The sequence below is a fragment of the Astyanax mexicanus genome, chromosome 11 (assembly GCF_023375975.1).
Source record: "Astyanax mexicanus isolate ESR-SI-001 chromosome 11, AstMex3_surface, whole genome shotgun sequence".
In the NCBI taxonomy this organism is placed as follows: domain Eukaryota; kingdom Metazoa; phylum Chordata; class Actinopteri; order Characiformes; family Acestrorhamphidae; genus Astyanax; species Astyanax mexicanus.
The window spans coordinates 33970616-33989885 of NC_064418.1; the positions used below are offsets into that span (position 1 = coordinate 33970616).

The window sequence follows — 19270 nt, forward strand, 5'->3', positions numbered from 1 at the left end:
CTGAAGTAAAATGAATGATACTGGTGAGATAAAATCTAAATCTGTCTCTAGTAGATATATAATGGGAAATAAGAACAGTATGATTTTTTCTTTTGCTAAAAACAGCAAAAAAGTAGTACCCTGATGTGATAATTAGGGGTTGGGTGATATGGCACGATATTTCAGGGTATAATATCGTTATTAATACTCAAAAATGTTGGTGATATTATTGTGTACAATGTGATATTGCACACTCCTACTTGTGATATATTTAAACAGCAAATAAAGTGGCTTAAATCTGAAACTACTCATCAAATCTGATGTTTCATTAGGCTGTTTACACTATCTTTTTAATGTGACCTATTAAAATCTGGAATTACAATCTGGTTGTTCAGACTGAGTCACATTGCCGTGTATGTCAAGATTCATCATGTTTTACTGCTGTTCACACTGTCACACAGAAAACACAACTCTGTCACAAGTGACAAAAACAAAAGATCAGATTTTGGCCACTTTATACCTGCTGTGTAAACACAGCTAAAGAAGAGTTTAACCTTCTAGCTCAAACCAGAACTCCAAAGTTGCCCGAAGCTCCAAGTCCTTCCTCTTACAAGTCTGACTTATCCTCCCATACCATAATCATATACTCATGGCACGGTCTGTATTCTCTATTAACAATATTAAGGCTATCTATCTCAGTTATCTGCATATATTATATAAGGTAACGTACTGTAAACCTCTATCAGCATTAATACATACTAAAAAGAGCAACACCTGCACCCAAACAGCTGTAAAAACACCTGGAGCCTGCTATCTTATCATCCAATCAACCGGTGCACTCACACACACTCACATACACACACACTCACAGGTCTGTGTTTGATCAGTTAACGGCTGCACACCTGGACTGCACTCAGGACAGCAGCCTCGCTGAATGATTCACCACTTCCTCTCCACGTCTGTGGAGTATGAATCTGAGCTCCAAAAAGCTCCAGAAAAAGCCATGCAGCATCTCTTTCTCTCTCTCTCTCTCTTTACCTTCCCTCTCTCTCCTGTGTTTCAGGAGTGTGCTTTAACTAATAAAGGGTCAGTCAGCATGAATACTGATGAGCTGAAATTTGCATGCAGGTCTTGGCTGCCTCCTCCGAATGGCATCACATCAGCTTATTTCCTGAGTTACATCAGCATCAGCAGAAACAGAGAGAGAGAGAGAGGGTGTTTTAGAGAGAGAGGGTGTTTTAGAGAGAGAAAGAGAGAGAGAGAGTCAGAATCCCAGGAGAGAGGGGCCGCCTCATTAATATTCATTAACATCCTACTGCATTCAGCCCCCACCAGAAAGAATAGGCTAGGAAAGGAAAGGGAGGAAGAAAAGCAGAAAAAAGGAAAGAGAGTGAAAGAACGAATGAATGAATGAAAGGAGAGAGATAAGATTGGATTCCCTGAGTAATACACTGACAGAAAAATCAACATTGCACTATTAGAGAACAATGACTGTCTCTGAGATGATGTACCCTGGGCAAGGGGCTCCTTGAGGGGGGCACAGAGAGAGGCGAGGCAGGGGGGCGAAGAACCAGCAGAGCTGTCAGTATCTGTTTAGACAGTTGCCACGAAGTAACCTCATGTTCTGGTGGTGATGTATATATTTCCATGCTTTTATAGAATCATAATCTCTGCATACCTTTTATATATACTGCACTTCTTACAACTAATCGAAGAATTGAAAATGTAGCTGAATTTAACATGAAAGTAAACATTAGTGTGTTCACTATTTTTTAACTACTAGGTAGCAGCATGATGTCTTAGTGGTTAGCACGGTTACCTCCCACCACTGGGGTATTGGGTTCAAGTCCCTATCTGGGTGGAGTTTCCGTATTCCTCCAGGGACTCCCATTTCCTCCCACCAACATGTCCAAAAACATGGAGACAAGTAAATTGGATACTCTAAATTGATTTGTATATGTATGTATAGGTATAGGTATGGGTATTGTATACGATTTGGTGTGTATAAAATGTATGTATATAAAATGCAGGCCCAGATATGGATTGGCAGTCTGTTGCATTCCTCCAGGTTGTTTCTGGTTGAGAGTAAGCTGTGCGCTATTGGCTGCCGCTTCTCACCTTTCTGTGGATGAGTGCTGAGTATGAATGTAAATGTAAATTGTAAAGGGTCCTTGGGTTTCTAGAAAGGCTATACACTTACTATATAAGTGTAACTTTATTCATTCATTCATTCGCAACTAACAGAATAAAAAAAAAGATGAAATGAAATGTGTGCTGAATCAGACCGCGCTGAATCAGAACATGCTGAATCACTTCCTCAAGAATCAGAAATGAAAGGATTCACTGTGAGGTTAGAGATCTACACCCCCAGCAGCCACTGAGCTGATTGTGAGCAGATCAGTCACGTGTGTGACTTCCACCGGGGTAAAGGGAGGTAAACCGCTCGCGTTATTTAAACTGACTCATCTGGTCCCGAATCAAGGGCGGCTTAGTGACCTAATGCCCGTGCCATATGATTTGATGCAGCGAGGAAGAGCGCTTGGTCAGCAGATTAGTGGGTTAAATGTGTGAGCGGAGATTAGCGGTGATGGCTGGAGGCTGAGTAGCTGCAGACACGCAATGCTAAATTACTGCTCTCAGCTCCAGCATTAACAGCTTCAGAGCTCTTCGGGTTGAGGGGGATTACAGAGCGCTTGGATAGAGAAGCAGTGGAAAAGTCCAGGTTTCCTCAACACCACACAAACAAACACACACCCACCCACAGGCACAGCCACAACCACACACACACAGATACACACACAGACACATATACAGTATATACACGTTTATAAGCCTGTGCAAAGTCTCAGGCACCTTAGCAATTGATTTAAAGCTGTTTATTCATAATAACAAAGTAACAAAGTACTGTGTCTAAAATGCAATCCATTTTCTCCCTTAATCACATACAGTATTGTTCACTTAACTGTATAATATACAGCTCTGGAAACAAATAAGAAATAAACTGCACCAGGAGTGGCATAAACTATCCAAAAGCAGTGTGTAAGACTGGTGGAGGAGAACATGGCAAGATGCATTAAAACCGTTATTAAAAACCAGGGTTATTCCACCAAATGTTGATTTCTGAACTCTTAAAACAGTATTAATATGAACTTGTTTTCTTTGCATTATTTGAGGTCTAAAAGCTCTGCATCTTTTTTGTTATTTCAGTCATTTCTCAAAATTATTTTCTGCAAATATACGCTGTAAATGACTGTTTTTAATTGGAATTTGGGAGAAATGTTGTCCATAGTTTATAGAACAAAACAACAAAAAAATGGTTTTTGTGGTCTTTTAATTTTTGATTCAGAGCTGTATAGAGTTTAATATTTAACTGTTCTGAAAGTATGCAGTTTATATTAAACGTGTGGAGAACATGCAGGTCAAATCAAGGTGTCAAATCAGTTTCTCACCACAAACATACCACCTCCTCTTAAGGGTCTCAGTGTGGTTGCTTCAGTCTGCATTCGAGTAGGATTACTGTATTCACACCTACTTAAAAGAACTGCTCTAAGCGTGAAAGCTAATTAGAGCCTGATTTAACCAGAATAAAAAAAATTCAGGTGTAGAAACTCCAGTCTAATACTAGTCTTCCTGAAGGAGAGGTTCTGAAAGATGTAAAAAAACTGCACAGACCACTGCAAACTGAAATTATATAACTTATGAATGAATAAACTGGATTAAAGGCTAGGAAGGTTTTTCTGTACATTTTCTGTACATGTCATTGTTTTGGCTTATATAGACTTATTAGGACATAGGTGCACCTGTAGTGGTTTAATTGAGTGAATGTGTGTGTGTGTGTGTCCACTTGTAAACAGGAGACTTTTGTGCAGGACAGAATTTTGGCAGGGCTCGACAAGACATCTGTTTGTGCAGAGAAGCAGGTCAGCAGCTAACCATCCAATCAGCCAGGGTCACGTGACTGACTGTGTGTGTGTGTGTATTAGAGACAGAGACAGACTGAGAAGCAGAGCTGAGAAAGGTTGTGTGCCTGTGGGCGTGTGTGAGAGAGAGCAGACAGTAAAGCACGGCTAACGTCTCTGGATGACTACCCACCTGTTTATAGCACACAAAAGGTGAGCGCGACGTCCAAGGAAAAGCACACTGGCAGTGAGACAGAGCGCGCTGCATACGAACAATACACAGTCCACAGCGTAACAAAAACCTCACAGCTTTTTATTTCACAACACAAGCTAACACTTTTACTGTGTGAATATTTCTGCATGAATGAAATATATAAAATGTGTATAAATAATACTACTAATAAAAATAGAGGCGATGTTAAAGGAGCATTAGTGAAGATTACAGAACACAAACTCTAGCATTTAAGAGGTGTTAAATACAAAACAATAACACTGCAACCATTTTTTTCTCTCCACAATATATCCACCTTTCATCCCTGGCAATAAACACAATGCATGGCTTTTTTTTCAGAGAGAAGAATCATCCAGTTTCGACACGTTCTTTTTGGAAGTGGGGTTTGGCTAGAGAGGGCTTAAAAATCCTGTGTCGAAGGAGATATTGCTATTTGTATTGTGCACAAACATATTTGAGAAATTATAAATTATAAAATATATAAATGAATTTGTCTAATTACAGCTGCTTTGAGAATAATCATCAAGATCATTCACTATCCAATGATTTCTGTAAGGAGCTCCCATGAGCTTATCAGTCACTACCTGTGTTAGAGGTAGAGAATACTGTTTACTGTAGCAGTCTAGTATTACAGATAATTACATATTTATACATACGCAAATACATATTTGCTTTGTTAGATGAAGTGTTTCATATACTTTTTTCATACATTTTCCTGTGTTTACATACCTGTAACATGGCTAATTCTCTCCATTTTGGAAAAGCACTTCCTGTGGTAACTTCTCTTTATCGTGATTCTTGTTGTGAAATGTATTTGTACTTCAGTGTTTAAAGCGCTAGATTTTTGAGGACAGGTTTGTATGTTCGCCATGTCTAGGTTTGCCGATCTGCCACTATCGTGCCCTTGAGTTTAAGGTTTAAGAAGCGTCTTTTTTTGCAGGGTTCCTTCGGATTCCTCCATGTTGTTTTAGACAAACAAACGAGATGAGGTGCTGACAGCAGATCAGTGGAAGCTCAGACAAGGAGCTAGACAAGGCATATATTTTTCAAACAGGTTTCTCTGGCACCTAATACATGTGCTGACGCCTCTGCTAAAATAATAATTGTTATAATAGACTGTACAATATGTACAGTACATATTTCAGAGAATTGAATTTGTGAAAAAAAAAATCCTTCCCTAGATCATGTTACACACGTATGAGCTTTAAGAAATGCAGATCTAGTAAAAAAAAAAAAAAAAAGGCGAACAAATCCACACATCTGTGTTCTTTAAACAGTTCTTGATAAGAGAGAGACTAGCACAGCATGAGAGAAGGAAAACATCCGTGCAGCGCTCCCTCCTCTCTTTCATTAGCAGTTATGGTTTCCACCACTCAGCCCAAAGCTCTCTACGCTCGTGCACCGCTTTCTGTGCCTTGCAATCTGGCCCCATGTGGCTTACAGTTGTGCTTCAATCATGTTTACTCTCTTTCTGTCATTGGCAGAGAACGCAATGTGTTTGTACAGTGAACAATGTCCTGAAATCCATTTGAAAATCCTGCCCTCTAATTTACACACCTTTCAGACAAACCCCTGGCTTAAAATTACTGAATGGAGCCCAGCAGAGGAGCAAAAGGAGCTTGTACAAAAGGGAAACAGTTCATTAAGTCCACACAGGCCAGGTTGGAATTGTCTGGACGATGAGGGAACAAAAAAAGCCTTAGGAGGAAAGTCAAAGGAAAGATCTCCACGTCTTAACGAGCTGCTCCCGGAACAAAAGCTGGGCCTAAACTGGCCCGTGTCGCCCCAAACAGCACTGCTCTAATTGGAAAGGAAAAGAGTTCAGAGGGCACGTCCAGCAGTTTGTCCACGCCTATAGGGCTGCTCAGAGCCTGGCGCGGCTGTCATAGGGCTTGGTTTCCACAGCGTCAACGGGATTGTTACCATGACTACCTCCAATTATTTACTTCCTTTTGCTTTAGTGGAGCAATGTAAAAGTGCTGGGAGTGTGCGACGGTTGCTCACTTTTACACATTACAGACTAGAGTCCCTCTACAACTCGTTAGATAGACACAGACACGAACGCACATCCATCCAGACAGAGACAAACATACTCAGACAGACACAAACAGCAGAGAGACACGCAGCTTTTTCATGTTTTGTCTGGACAGCTTTATTTCAGTCCTAAATACACATCTATTCCTGCATTTAAACCTGCCAACACATGCCAAAAATGTTGGAACGGTCCAGCACATCACTTTATAATGTTTTATCAATTACATGTTTAAGGTGTTTTTTTGTCCCATTCTTCCAAACTTTTCAAAACTAACACTCTGTCTGTACACAATACACATCTCCAGGACCGTCCCAGATGCCTCTGAGCTCAAAACAGATGATGTTGATTAAGTGAGGACATGGTTAACAAAAGTCTTTTAATTTTGGGGTGGGGGGTTCATACTGTCTGCAATAAAATGGCAAAAGTAAATGACATATACTGTATTTTTCTGACTATAAGGCACACTTAAAATCGTTTCATTTTCCCAAAAATCGTCAGTACATCTCATGTATGAATTTTACCAGTCAGGTTGTAAGGAGCAGTAAAACCACTCCACTAAAGCACAGCTTTATAAAAGAGTTTCAGTTTAGTTCTCCAGCAGTATTAGCATTAGCTGCTAACTGCACAGAGCACTAGCTCTTTGGTCACCAGAGGTGAGTATTATCGGCCTGTAGTCTGCTGCTAACTCAGCAGAGGTGAGCATATCGGACTGTAGTTTGCACGCTTATTGTGTTAAAACAAGCTACGTGGGACGAAGCGCTTGCAAATATCGCCCTGGCTTACTGGAACACTCAGGGTTTCTCCAGCTAACCGCTAGCCAATGCTCCGGCTTTAGTGGGTTGGGTTGGGTTGGGTAGTCGAGCTTAACGCCACATCAGCTCGTCGGCTATTTCGTGGCAGGATAGGTACTGTTTATTCATAAGGTCCTACGATCTAAGCCATCGCAAGGCAGACAGACACAGACAGACACACAGACACATTCACTCACACACTCACACCTAAGGGGCAATTTCAATCAAGTTCCAATTAGCCTGAACGTGCCGTCTTTGGACTGTGGGAGGAAACCGGAGAACCCGGAGGAAACCCACGCAGACACGGGGAGAACTTGCAAACTCCACACAGAAAGACCCGGGTCACCCCAGCCGGGAATCGAACCCAGGCCGTCTTGCTGTGAGGCGGAAGTGCTACCCACCGCGCCACCGTGCCGCCCCCGGCTTTAGTGGAAATCTCTAAATAAACGGAAGCCCTTTACTCACCCAAATAAACCATTTTCAGGAAAGAAATCTGTGTAAATTTACATTCAGTGGTCGTTTGCCTTGTCTGACTCGTCGGAAATGTTTTTTTTTTTTTTTAGAACTACTGTTTTGTTTACTTAACTTAGCTTAACAGCTTAATTTAAAAGGAAAACATGGTGACACCCCTGTTCCTACTACTAGTTACTAGTTATTAGTGTCGGTGGGTCTTATGTATGAAAACAGACCAAAAAAATTGACGATTATTGATAAAGTGCACCTTATAGTGTGAATCAATACTGCGTCTTTTTAATTTGCATTTTGTATACAGTGCCAACATTATCTTTAAGGTTTTGTATTTTTGTGTATATATGCGCATACACACACACACACACACACTGTTGGCTCTGACATTATGGTTGAGTAATTAACACAGAATGAAAATGGGCCTCATTTGGGAAGTGAAATTTTCCTACAGGAAAACCTGTACAGCTGCAAATCCCCCCCACCACTCGTGTAATCCCTTTTATTATCTCTCAGTCTGTGTCCTCTCTCTCTCTCTCCCTCTCTTTCTCTCTCTTGGCCTCCCTCTCTCACTCTCTCTGATCCCTTTCATACTCAGGCCACCATGGCATCTCTTTAGGAATGAATAGGGAGTTCTGAATGGGGAGGGCTGTGGTGAAGGCTGCTAAGAAGTCGCCTCAGTGAAAAGACTGACTTTTTCCTCTCTCTCTTTCTCTCCACCAGTCTCTCTCAGATGTGGCTTTATTGTGCCACTTGCCTCCAACACCTATGCATTTAGGCTAGAATGTGTGTGTGTGTGTGTGTGTGTGTGCGCATGTAAAGAATGAGATTATAGGACACGAGTTGTACATTCGTGCCAGTGCTGGGTGCGTCTGAAATGTGCTGAGCTTTGTGGTGAGTGAAGAGCCTTGTCACAGGAAAACAGAGGCTCCAGTGTTTTTTCCATGTGTGTGTGAGTGTGTGTGCGTGCGTGTACGCATGTGTCTGTGTGTAACAGGGAGCGAACAAGAAAGAGAGACAGACAGAGGGAGAGACACCATGTCCCCAGGGAGGATTCCCACTGGATAACGTCACCCCGCTGTCATCACAGTATCTTTGTACACTCTCCCTCTCTCTCTCTCTCTCTCTCTCTCTCCACGACCAGACACACACACACACACGTAAACACACACACGCGTAAACACACACACATACACACACACACACGTAAACACACCCTTCACAGACTGTTCTACAGGCATGGACATAGATGCACAACTAAACTAAAATAACCACATAGATATTGATATATCAAAGTTTGCGATATTATATTTTGCAATATTGTACTGATTATCCATTAAAATGTTTTATTTTATGTACCATTTATATGCAAAGCTTGGTTTAAACAGAGGATCTCAATTTTTAAGATCCCATTGATTGCATGAAAAGTAATATTTTCTTTTACTCTCGTTATTTCCTTCAAGACAAAGTATGTGATTTAGAGGACATGTATTTCTAAAAAATACTCAAATATTTCTATAAATACTATATATCCTAAAAGCCATCAGTCATTTTATGGGTCTCTCTTTAAACTATTTGCTTGGTTGAAATTAAATGATTGGATAAACCTATTCCTGTGTTTTAGGGAGTTGAGTCTATGGCATAAATGTGTGATATAAACACTTACAGTTGTGCGTTGATGTGTCTTATTTAAACCAAAACAACAAAATTCAATGCCATACTGTTGAGTAAAGGCGGGAATACAGCTCAGTGGACCAATCACAGTGTACCAATCACAGCTGCTGTGGTCTATATGTTGCCACAACACATAGTTAACATTTCTGGGGAGGTTTATGTTGCTATGCAATGCTATGCTACAGCATAGGCTACGATGTTGGCTAATTGGCTATGTGTAGGATATGCCTATATCCTAGCATAGCTTCAATGTTGAAGCATAATTTACACTTCTGGTTTCTACAAACTCACCTACTCTGCCTTTTACTTCAGATACTAAAACACAACCCTTTCTCTACTTGTTTTCCTGTATTTTTGGCAAAAATAAAAAAAGAACAGGCTTTATTTCAAGGACCATCGAAATGTCCTTGTTTCTACGAAACGGGCATTACCACAAAGACATAATGGACTGTCCCCACAAATGGCTAAAACCAAACACACATGCACACACGCACACACACTCTCAACACAGACTCGAACACACATGCTCACTCTACAGACATCTGGTAGGTTGAAGGGCTTCACAAGGCCACAACATTTTAAGAAAAGCTCTTGTTGACAATGGACCTTATTCAACTGTAAGGGAAATTTCCATTTAAACCCGAACAGTACACAGTTTTGACCAGTTAATTTGTTTTTGAGATTTGTTCAGTGGTATACATTTTTATAAGAGCAGAGATTCTGATGTTCATGAAGCTGTTTGTTAAGACTTTTCTCCAGAATATACTAAGAACATTATTAGAAAGATAATCATGAATGAGGGTCATTGTGTTCTACTGCTCTGTATCTCAACTTTGCATCATCAATATTTCCCCCAAATAGTATATTTAGCTCTGAAGGTTCTGTCATATGTGTTATCTGACTTCTGCACTAATAATCTTAAGCAATATCACAGTATAAAATATGTTATCAAAAACAAAAACAGGCTCTGTATTCTCAGTAGAAACCCTTTAGTAGAAACTCTTAGTGTTCCTTGCCCAGATGGTCCCCCATGAAATAAAGCAGCCCTGAGGCTACAGTCATTGTTAGGGATGAACTAGCCTTTCTAATGGTACAAATGATATCCAACTACATGCTGTCTATATGAGGTCACATGGACTGCAGTTAACAGACTAACAAAAGCTAATCCGCTTTATTATCAGGTAGTCCCTAAAGTATTAGCAATTGGGTCCTTCCAATAAATAACCATATATCATATAAATTCTTCCTTTTGGGAGAAAAACAATAGTTGTTATACTATTGTACATTATTTTATTTTAAGTGTCTTTATGAACAAAAACATATATAAGTGTAATTAATGCACATTTATATAAAAAAGACAGTAAAATAATAACTGGCTTCTCACAAAAGAAATGGTTTACATATGGTTATTTATTGGAAGGGCTCAATAGAGTAAAAAATATATATAATAATAAAATAATATATAATAATAAATAATATATATATATATATATATATATATATATATATATATATATATATATATATATATATATATATATATATATATATATATATATATATATAAATTAAGAGACCTCAGTTTCTGAATCAGTTTCTCTGATTTTGCTATTTATAGGTATATGTTTGAGTAAAATTAACATTGTTGTTTTATTCTATAAACTACAGAACATTGAGAAATGAGAAATGGCTGAAATAACAAAGAAAACAAGTTCAGAAATCAATATTTGGTGGAAGAACCCTGGTTTTTAATTGCAGTTTTCATGCATCTTGCCATGTTCTCCTCCATCAGTCTTACACACTGCTTTTGTATAACTTTATGCCAGTCCTGGTGCAAAAATTCAAGCAGTTTGATGGCTTGTGATCATCCATCTTTCTCTTGATTATATTCCAGAGGTTTTCAATTTGGTGAATTTCAAAGAAACTCATAATTTTTAAGTGGTCTCTTATTTTTTTCCATGAGGACATTATGAGGACATTAGACTGAGCTTAGAGGAAGGGAGAGAGGGAGAGAGGGAGGGTTTGGGAGAAAGAAAGAGAGAGGGAAAGACATAATGAAAGAATACAAGGTGTGCTCTTACCTTTGCCATCTGTGCCTGCACGCCGTTGGTTTTTAAAGCGTTGACTGCTTTCTGTGCAGCAGCAGGGCTGTCAAAGTCCACAAAGCCATAACCTGAGAACACACAACACAATCCTTCACTTCTCATGACATGTTTCATTCCTCCCTGTGTTTGGATTTGACAGCTTATGGCCATCTTAAGTACATACACTTTCTCTCTGTCAGAATGAAACGGCTGCAGTACATAACACTGGATGTTCCGAAGCATACTTCTGAAACCTCTGTTATTATAGACGAATAAAATAAATAATAAAAAAACAACAACAGTAAGACAGTAAAAAAGTGAGGTCTCGTTTACTCCTTTGGGTGAAACAAACATCAATGGCCAAGTGTTCCAAAGTGAACAACTAGCTCACCATCTCACTATCACTATTGATAGGGTTGGAAAGGCCCTTTCTCTCCCCCATCAATCAGTGTGGATGTAACATAAATATTAATTAGTGTTCTCCCTTAAGCAAACTAAGCAGTTTAGTTATGTTGCATTAGCAGCAGTTAAATAGGTACAGAAAACTATAAAAACATTTAAACTGTAAATTAAGATTAAGAGCCTCAATCACCTGAAATATAAATACAGCTCTCAAAAATATTAAGAGACCATTTTAGTTTCTAAATCAGTTTCTCTGATTTTGCTATTTATAGGTATATGTTTGAGAAAAATGAACATTGCTGTTTTATTCTATAAACATTTCTCCCAAATTCCACATACAAATATTGTCATTTAGACCATTTACTTGCAGAAAATGAAATGGCTAAAATAACAAAAAGATGCAAAGCTTCAAAACAAGTTTATTTTCAGAAAGTTTTAAGAGTTCAGAAACCAATATTTGGTGGAATAACCCTGTTTTTTAATCACAGTTTTTATGCATCTTGGCATGTACTCCTCCACCAGTCTTACACACTGCTTTTGGATAACTGCAAAAAAATCAAGCAGTTCAGATTGGTTTGATGGCTTGTAATCATCCATCTTCCTCTTGATTATGTTCCAGAGGTTTTCAATTAGGTAAAATCAAAGAAACTCATCATTTTTAAATGGTCTCTTAATTTTTTTCCAAAGCTGTATACACATATACTGTACTAGTCAAATGTTTGGACATACCTTTTTTAATTTAAGTGACCTAAACCTGATCATCTGAGATGAGGTGATTTGGGATGAGCTTGAGCTTCACAGCATGAAGAAAAAGCAGCACCTCCAGGAACTCCTTCAAGACAGAGAAATCTAGTCCATGTGTCTTTACCTCATTAAGCCACTGAGAAAATGTGTCCTTAAAACTAGATATGTAATATCCAGCTCCTCTCATTGAAAATAACCTGTTTGAGTTTTTTCCAGTCTGGTTTCTGAACACATGAAAATTCTGCTCTTTTGAGAGTTACAGCTGACCTCCTTCTTGCTGCCGGCCGTGAAGCTCTTAACCTTCTCTTGCTTCTTGACCTCAGAGCAGCATTCAGTTCTTTAACCCTGATACTTTGTACTTCTTTCTCTTCTCTCTTCTATTGCTATTGCAGTAACTGCACCAGACCGGATGATATCAGACTAACAGAATCATTCTCAGGGGCCGCTGGGTTCAGTTTTTAGCTGCTCTCTTTTTTTATCTGCAACTAAAATTTTATAGTTTTAGAATTTTGTTCTGGTTAAAAAGTTCAACCAATTTTTTCTCAAGTGGGCACATGTCATTTTAAGCACTAAATTAGGTTTTGTTTATGTTCTGTTCACTAAATGTAATGTTAATTATCTATTCATTTATGACGTTTTAAAACTATGACGTTTTCATCACTCAGCTTTTCTGCACATTAAGGATTATTGGTATATTAAAAACATCACATGTAAGACTAAGAGATTTCTTTTGCACAAATCTGACTTTGCTGACGTACACAAATTGTTAAATGTGTAAAATGGAACAATATGAAACCAGTACAGAAGTGCTGCTAAATATAACCCTGTACACACTGACGTAACAGTTGTGCGTGAGCGACAGTGGGTGTGTATATAGGTGTGAAGGCAATTTGTGGGTGTGGCTAGGTCTGCTCCTGGACACATGCTGTTAATGGATGTGTTTAAAGGCCACACAGTGTGTGTAATTGTGTGTTTGTCAAAAAAAAAGCTGACACTTGCAATAGCTTTCAGTACTGTGCTTTATTTTGTTTATGACTGGATTTGATTATTTGGGTATGACTGAGAACCATTTTTAACAATACACCAGTAGAGGAGGCAATATCACTACATATTCATTCTTGCATAAAATGATATTACTGTATAAAAAATATGTTTTCTTTTTTATAACAATTTTATCTGTACTTAAAAACATTAACCAACTATACATTTCTTTACACTGAGATCATAACATTACTGAATAAAGAAAAATGTGCATCTCCAACATGCCAGCTTCAAATTAGAAGAAAAAGTCTTCAAATTTTTTTATGGAAACCAGTGTAACTGTGTAATTGTAACTGTGACACAGTGTGAAGAACAAAATGCTTTATTCAAATGATGTAGTAAATTACATTATGTTTTTCTTTTAACAGCAACAAGAATCAGTTCATTAACTGGACTAAACTGGATTTAGTGCACCACACTAAATATAAGCTATTATTGTGTCTGTGTGTGAAAAAGACACTATGATCTGTATTGCTTTGTGATATTTAAGTATTGTAATATTACAGCATTATCTTTCACCCCTATACAGCTCTGAAAAAAAACATAAGAGACCACTTAAAAATGATGAGTTTCTTTGATTTTACCTAATTGAAAACCTCTTAAATCATAATCAAGATGAAGATGGATGATCACAATCCATCAAACCAAGATGAACTGCTTAAAATTATGCATCAGGAGTGGCATAAAGTTATCCAAAAGCAGTGTGTAAGACTGGTGGAGGAGAACATGCCAAAGTGCATGAAAACCAGGGTTATTCCAACAAATATTGATTTCTGAATTTTATGAATATGAACTTGTTTTCTTTGCATTATTCGAGGTCTGAAAGCTCTGCACCTCTTCAAATACATGCACTAAATGACAATATTTTTATTTAGAATTTGGGAATACTGTTGTCAGTAGTTTATAGGATAAAACAACAATGTTCAATTTACTCAAATATATACCTAAAAATAGCAAAATCAGAAAAACTGATTCAGAAACTGAAGTGGACTCTTATTTTCTTTTTTCCAGAGCTGTATATAGTTATTTAACTTAGGAATTTTTATATAAGATGTATTTAATTTTTTTTAATTTTTTTTTTTAATATTTAAAAATAATAATGTATGAGCAGGTATCTTAATACTGCATTTTATTAAGCATAATATAATTAAACTATTACCTTCAGATAATTGCATTGGTGCATTTTCTCACCTCTAATCTATCAGCTCTGATCTATAGTTAGTGCACTGCTCAGTTACTCCTGTCTGTGTCTCTGCCTGCTCCGGGGCTGCAGGGCCTTGTTGGTGGTGCTGCTATTGCAGCTATATTTAACCAGCAAACATGTCCAACAACAAATACTGCCAGCTCAACCACTCTCCCAGCACAGCAGCCTGCCTGAGCGCTGACGCCGAGCCATGACGTACAGCGTTCACACACAGCTCGTTGTGCAGGTACTAAAGAATGACAAAACTGCAGCGCCAAGAGCCTTCAAAGCAGCTGTGCAGTTAGGAAAATAAAAATAGAGATTTAGAGATTTAGATCACTGGACATTTTAATGGCAGTTGTTCAGATACAGTATTATCCAGCCTGTCAACAGCTTCATGCCTTGAAAAGGAAAGTGAAAGCGAAGGAGCCTGGGTTTTCGATGGGTTTTTAGGGTGTGTCCTGTCGTACATGTTCAGGGTTCTTGCACCATTTTAAAAGTCAAATTTGATGCTTTTTAAGACCTTTTTAAAAATCTCAATAAAAATGAATTTAAGACCCAAAAATTTAGTCATAATTTCTTTATTTCTTTCCCCGGTAACATTAGCTAACTTTCTGCTGATGTTAGTATGTTAGTTAACTTGTTGCTAATGTTAGCTATAGCTCTCCGCTAACCTAAGTTCTATCCCTGGTAACGTTAGCTAGTGTGTTTAAACTAGGTAAAGTTAGTATGTTAGCTAACTTGCTGCTAATGTTAGTAAGTCAGCTAACTTGCCGCTAATATTAGCTAGCTCTCCGCTAACCTTAGTTCTATCCCTGGTAATGTTAGCTAGTGCGTTTAAACTAGATCAATTTAGTATGTAAGCTAGCTCACTGCTAATGTTAGTAAGCTTGCTGCTTATGTTAGTATGTCAGCTAACTCTCTGCTAATGTTAGCTAGCTTTCCACTAATCTTAGTTCTATCCCTGGTAACGTTAGCTAGTGCATTTAAACAAGATAAATTTAGTATGTTAGCTAGCTTGCTGCTAATGTTAGTAAGCATGCTGCTAATGTTAGTATGTTCGCTAACCTTAGATCTATTCCTGGTAATGTTAACTAGCTCGCTTTAGCTAGCTAAAGTTAGTATGTTAACTAGCTAGCCGCTTATGTCAGCTAGTCTTAGCTCTCCACGGATTAGATGATTTCGATGGGCCGCTGTGTTTTCCCACCGGAACTGAATTCACCATCGTAAAATTTAATAACTACAGCAAATTTACAGACAATTTAAGACAATTCAATTGTCTTTAATTACCCATATTTTAATTTTAAGACATTTTAAGACTTTTTAAGTACCTGCGGGAACCCTGATATTGTTGAATTTTGTAGGTTTTAAATGATTTAGTCAGTTTCGGTTTAAAATGCTTTTAAAACTATGAAAAGTTACTGGCTGCTAACTGAGATGTAAGCGCTTGGTTGGCAGCAGCACCTGAGCACACAGAGTCAACCTAGAGATAGGATTACAGTGCATGCACACCACACACACACACACACACACACACACACACACACGCACACACATACACACACACACGCACACACATACATGCACACACACCCCTGTGAGTATTCTCCGACGAGCTGAGATTACCCAGCGTATAAATAATCCACAGCACTGTGACTGCGTGCTGAGGTCCAGGGCGGCCAGGTCCCCGAGGTGCCAGACCCAGGAACAGAGCCAGAACCTGGGGCATGCAACCTTCTCTCTCTCTCTCTCTCTCTCTCTCTCTCTCTCTTTCTCTCCTCCTCCACCGTCTCCCTATATCTCTCCCTCTTGCATCACCTCCAGCCTGGAAGCACACCAAGGGCCTGACCCAGGCAGCATAGCCAGAGCAGAAATAACAGCAGGGACGCCTCCTCCTCCCTCCCTCCCTCCTCCCTGCCCAAAGGCCTGGCTATCTGTTTCCTGATCCACCCAGACCCACACAGCAGCACAATGACTCTCAGGCACAATAACACACACGGCTCGCTAACGTGCTCTTCAAACAGAAATGGCATCTCTTGGGCAAATATAAGGCACAGTGTTTTTTAGTTCCCAAGGTGCAGAACCTCTAAACACCATTTATTTTTATTCTGAAACCATCTTCACATAGAGAGAAACATAGAGGGGAAGTTGAGTGATTTTCACACATGGATATTATATCAAAACACATAAGCTGTTTTGGAATATACTCATGACTGGGTGCTATAGACCCAAGAGCTAGTTAATTCAGGACTGCAGCATCATGAAGAACCTATATGTACACTACATATGTTGCATTATAGGTAGCAAAAATAAATAAATAAGGGTAGGGGTGTTTTCTCTTATCGTACCATCAGGCCAGGGTACTACTTTTTTGCTGTTTTTAGCAAAAGAAACATTCACACTATTATCATTCCCCATATATATATATATATATATATATATATATATATATATATATATATATATATATATATATATACTAGTGAGTATAATTCATTGTACTTTAATCTTGAATATATGCAGATGTATGGAGAGCATTATTAGTATCATGACATTCTAGATCATTGACTCATAAAATTCTTGTATTTTTTTATATCTTAGTTAGGAGGCTGCCATATAATATCGTAATTATATATTTCATTTTGTCGCAGTTGTGTATTCTTAAAATATTTTTTTATTCAGTGTATTGTCATATCGCCAAAATGTGTTTTAAACACAATGTCTCTTTATGTTCTAAAGCACACACTTCGTAAACAGTAACTATTGCTTTAGATAATACAGAAATGTGTGTTTCTTTTAGAGGACACAAACTTAATTTACACTTACAAAATAAAATACTAGCGCTCTAGACTAGCCCTAGACTAGATTAGCCCCCTTACAAAAACGTTTTTGGATAATAGATTGTTACAGAAATTATGCTGTAAACAATATTGTCAATATTGTCAATTTGTCATTTACTTTATATATATAAAGTAAGTATAACCTGTGATGTGTTCATGTTTTAAAGAAGTAATTACTAATTAAAAATGGCTATATATATATATATATATATATATATATATATATATATATATATATATATATATATATATATATATATATATGAAGGGTTCCACTGTTACTACAAGTAAAAGAACACTTTATTTTACTACAGAGAACATATTTTTGCTTAAAATGTACACACGCAAATATAGGCATACATGTGCATGCACAGACACACTCCCACAGAGTTGTACAAACACACAGTCGTAATACTGTACACACACTCAAACACATACACACACACATATATATATATATATATATATATATATATATACATACAGGTGCCAAGAGGGCATGAGTCAGAGCAGGGAAGTGGAATTTGTATTACTCATGGAAAGCGGCGCTGGCAAAGAGTCCGGCACACAGCTCTGTCTGATTAAACTAGGCAAAATCAAACATCAGAGACACACACAGCTCTCACTGAAGAACTAACCTCCGAAATATTCATTTTATGCTACATAGCAATCCTATAAAACAGCACATATGCTGCATTATAGCAAGCTGGGTATCATTTATAAAAATCAGTTTGACTTTGAAACCGATACTTACTGATAGAATACTTTTTACGCTTTTTTCCTTTAAAGTACAAAGCAAAAGTGAATGTGGCATTGACCACAATTGTTTGAGGTTTTGCAAGTGGGTATATTTACAGATCACAGCAGATTACAGATTGACTGAGTAACATCATGTACCCTTTTTTTACTTAACCCCCTTAACCCCTCTTTACCAGCAGAAAAAAAGTGTCATTACACACTTCTATAACTCATCTATATCATAGACATCCCTGTCCTTAATGAATAATATTCCTTAGTAAGTAATAAGCCACAGGGTGTTAATGGGTTAAATGTGACCTGTAATATGTTGTAAAGTGCCCCTGTCATTCCCCCTCCGGACTATGCAAGTCTGCTCCTGCACTATTGAACTCTGGTGAAGCTGCACAAAACCTTTTACAAGAATTGTGTAATGCTGCGTAACCAGAATCATATTTATGTACAATCCTATAGAATTACTCTACAGCATTGATCTTAATGTTTTTGTTACGAAGTTTCAAAATGGTTTGATCTTTAAATATCAGAGGACAGCATGGGGCAATAAAATCAACTGTCTCTACTAGGCCTATATTAACATATATTCTATGTTTATTGTTAAAAGCGGTTTAGATGTTTTAAGTATTTGTCTACATATTTATTTGTATTTATATATTTATGTTGATTTGTATTTACAGCAGTGGAGTAAAAGTGAATTACACACCCCTACACTAACCCTGCGTTCACACTGGAAAGCGACAAAGCGACAGGCGACCATTCATTTCCTATGGCAGGGCGCGATTTGTCGCCGCGACACGCGAGAGGCGACAAGCGACAAAGCGACAGAGTGACAAGCGACACGGAGATGAATTTTTCTCAACTTTATGCAAATGAGTTATGACGCGGTGAAGCGACATTCTAACCCGATTGGCTCCTAGCTTTTCTTTGGACCAATCACAAACAAGGCGGTTCGACGTCCTCAAGCTCCTGCTCTCTGAATTTCTAGTTTCTTTCCCGGTTCTTTCTGTTGAACGGGGTGGACCCACATCAGTCTGTGGGAACGGCTGCGTTTCCAGCGCAGTTAAATCACAGAAACGCACAAGAGTCCAGCAAGTTTGGGAGTTATAGCTGGAGAATAAAGTGGCCAAGTGATTCCTTTTTTGTGCCTT

The 19270-nt window shown here is 38.2% G+C and overlaps 1 protein-coding gene across 3 annotated transcripts in view; it reads right to left on the bottom strand.

Moving 5' to 3' along the window:
• LOC103030356 (RNA-binding motif, single-stranded-interacting protein 1) overlaps positions 1–19270 on the bottom strand; it is an 83154-nt gene that overhangs the window by 17095 nt on the left and 46789 nt on the right. For all 3 annotated transcript variants that reach the window (XM_022680025.2, XM_022680026.2, XM_022680028.2), the window contains exon 4: positions 11157–11248. In XM_022680025.2, the coding sequence (XP_022535746.1) occupies positions 11157–11248 (92 nt within the window). The remainder of the gene's footprint in view (positions 1–11156; positions 11249–19270) is intronic.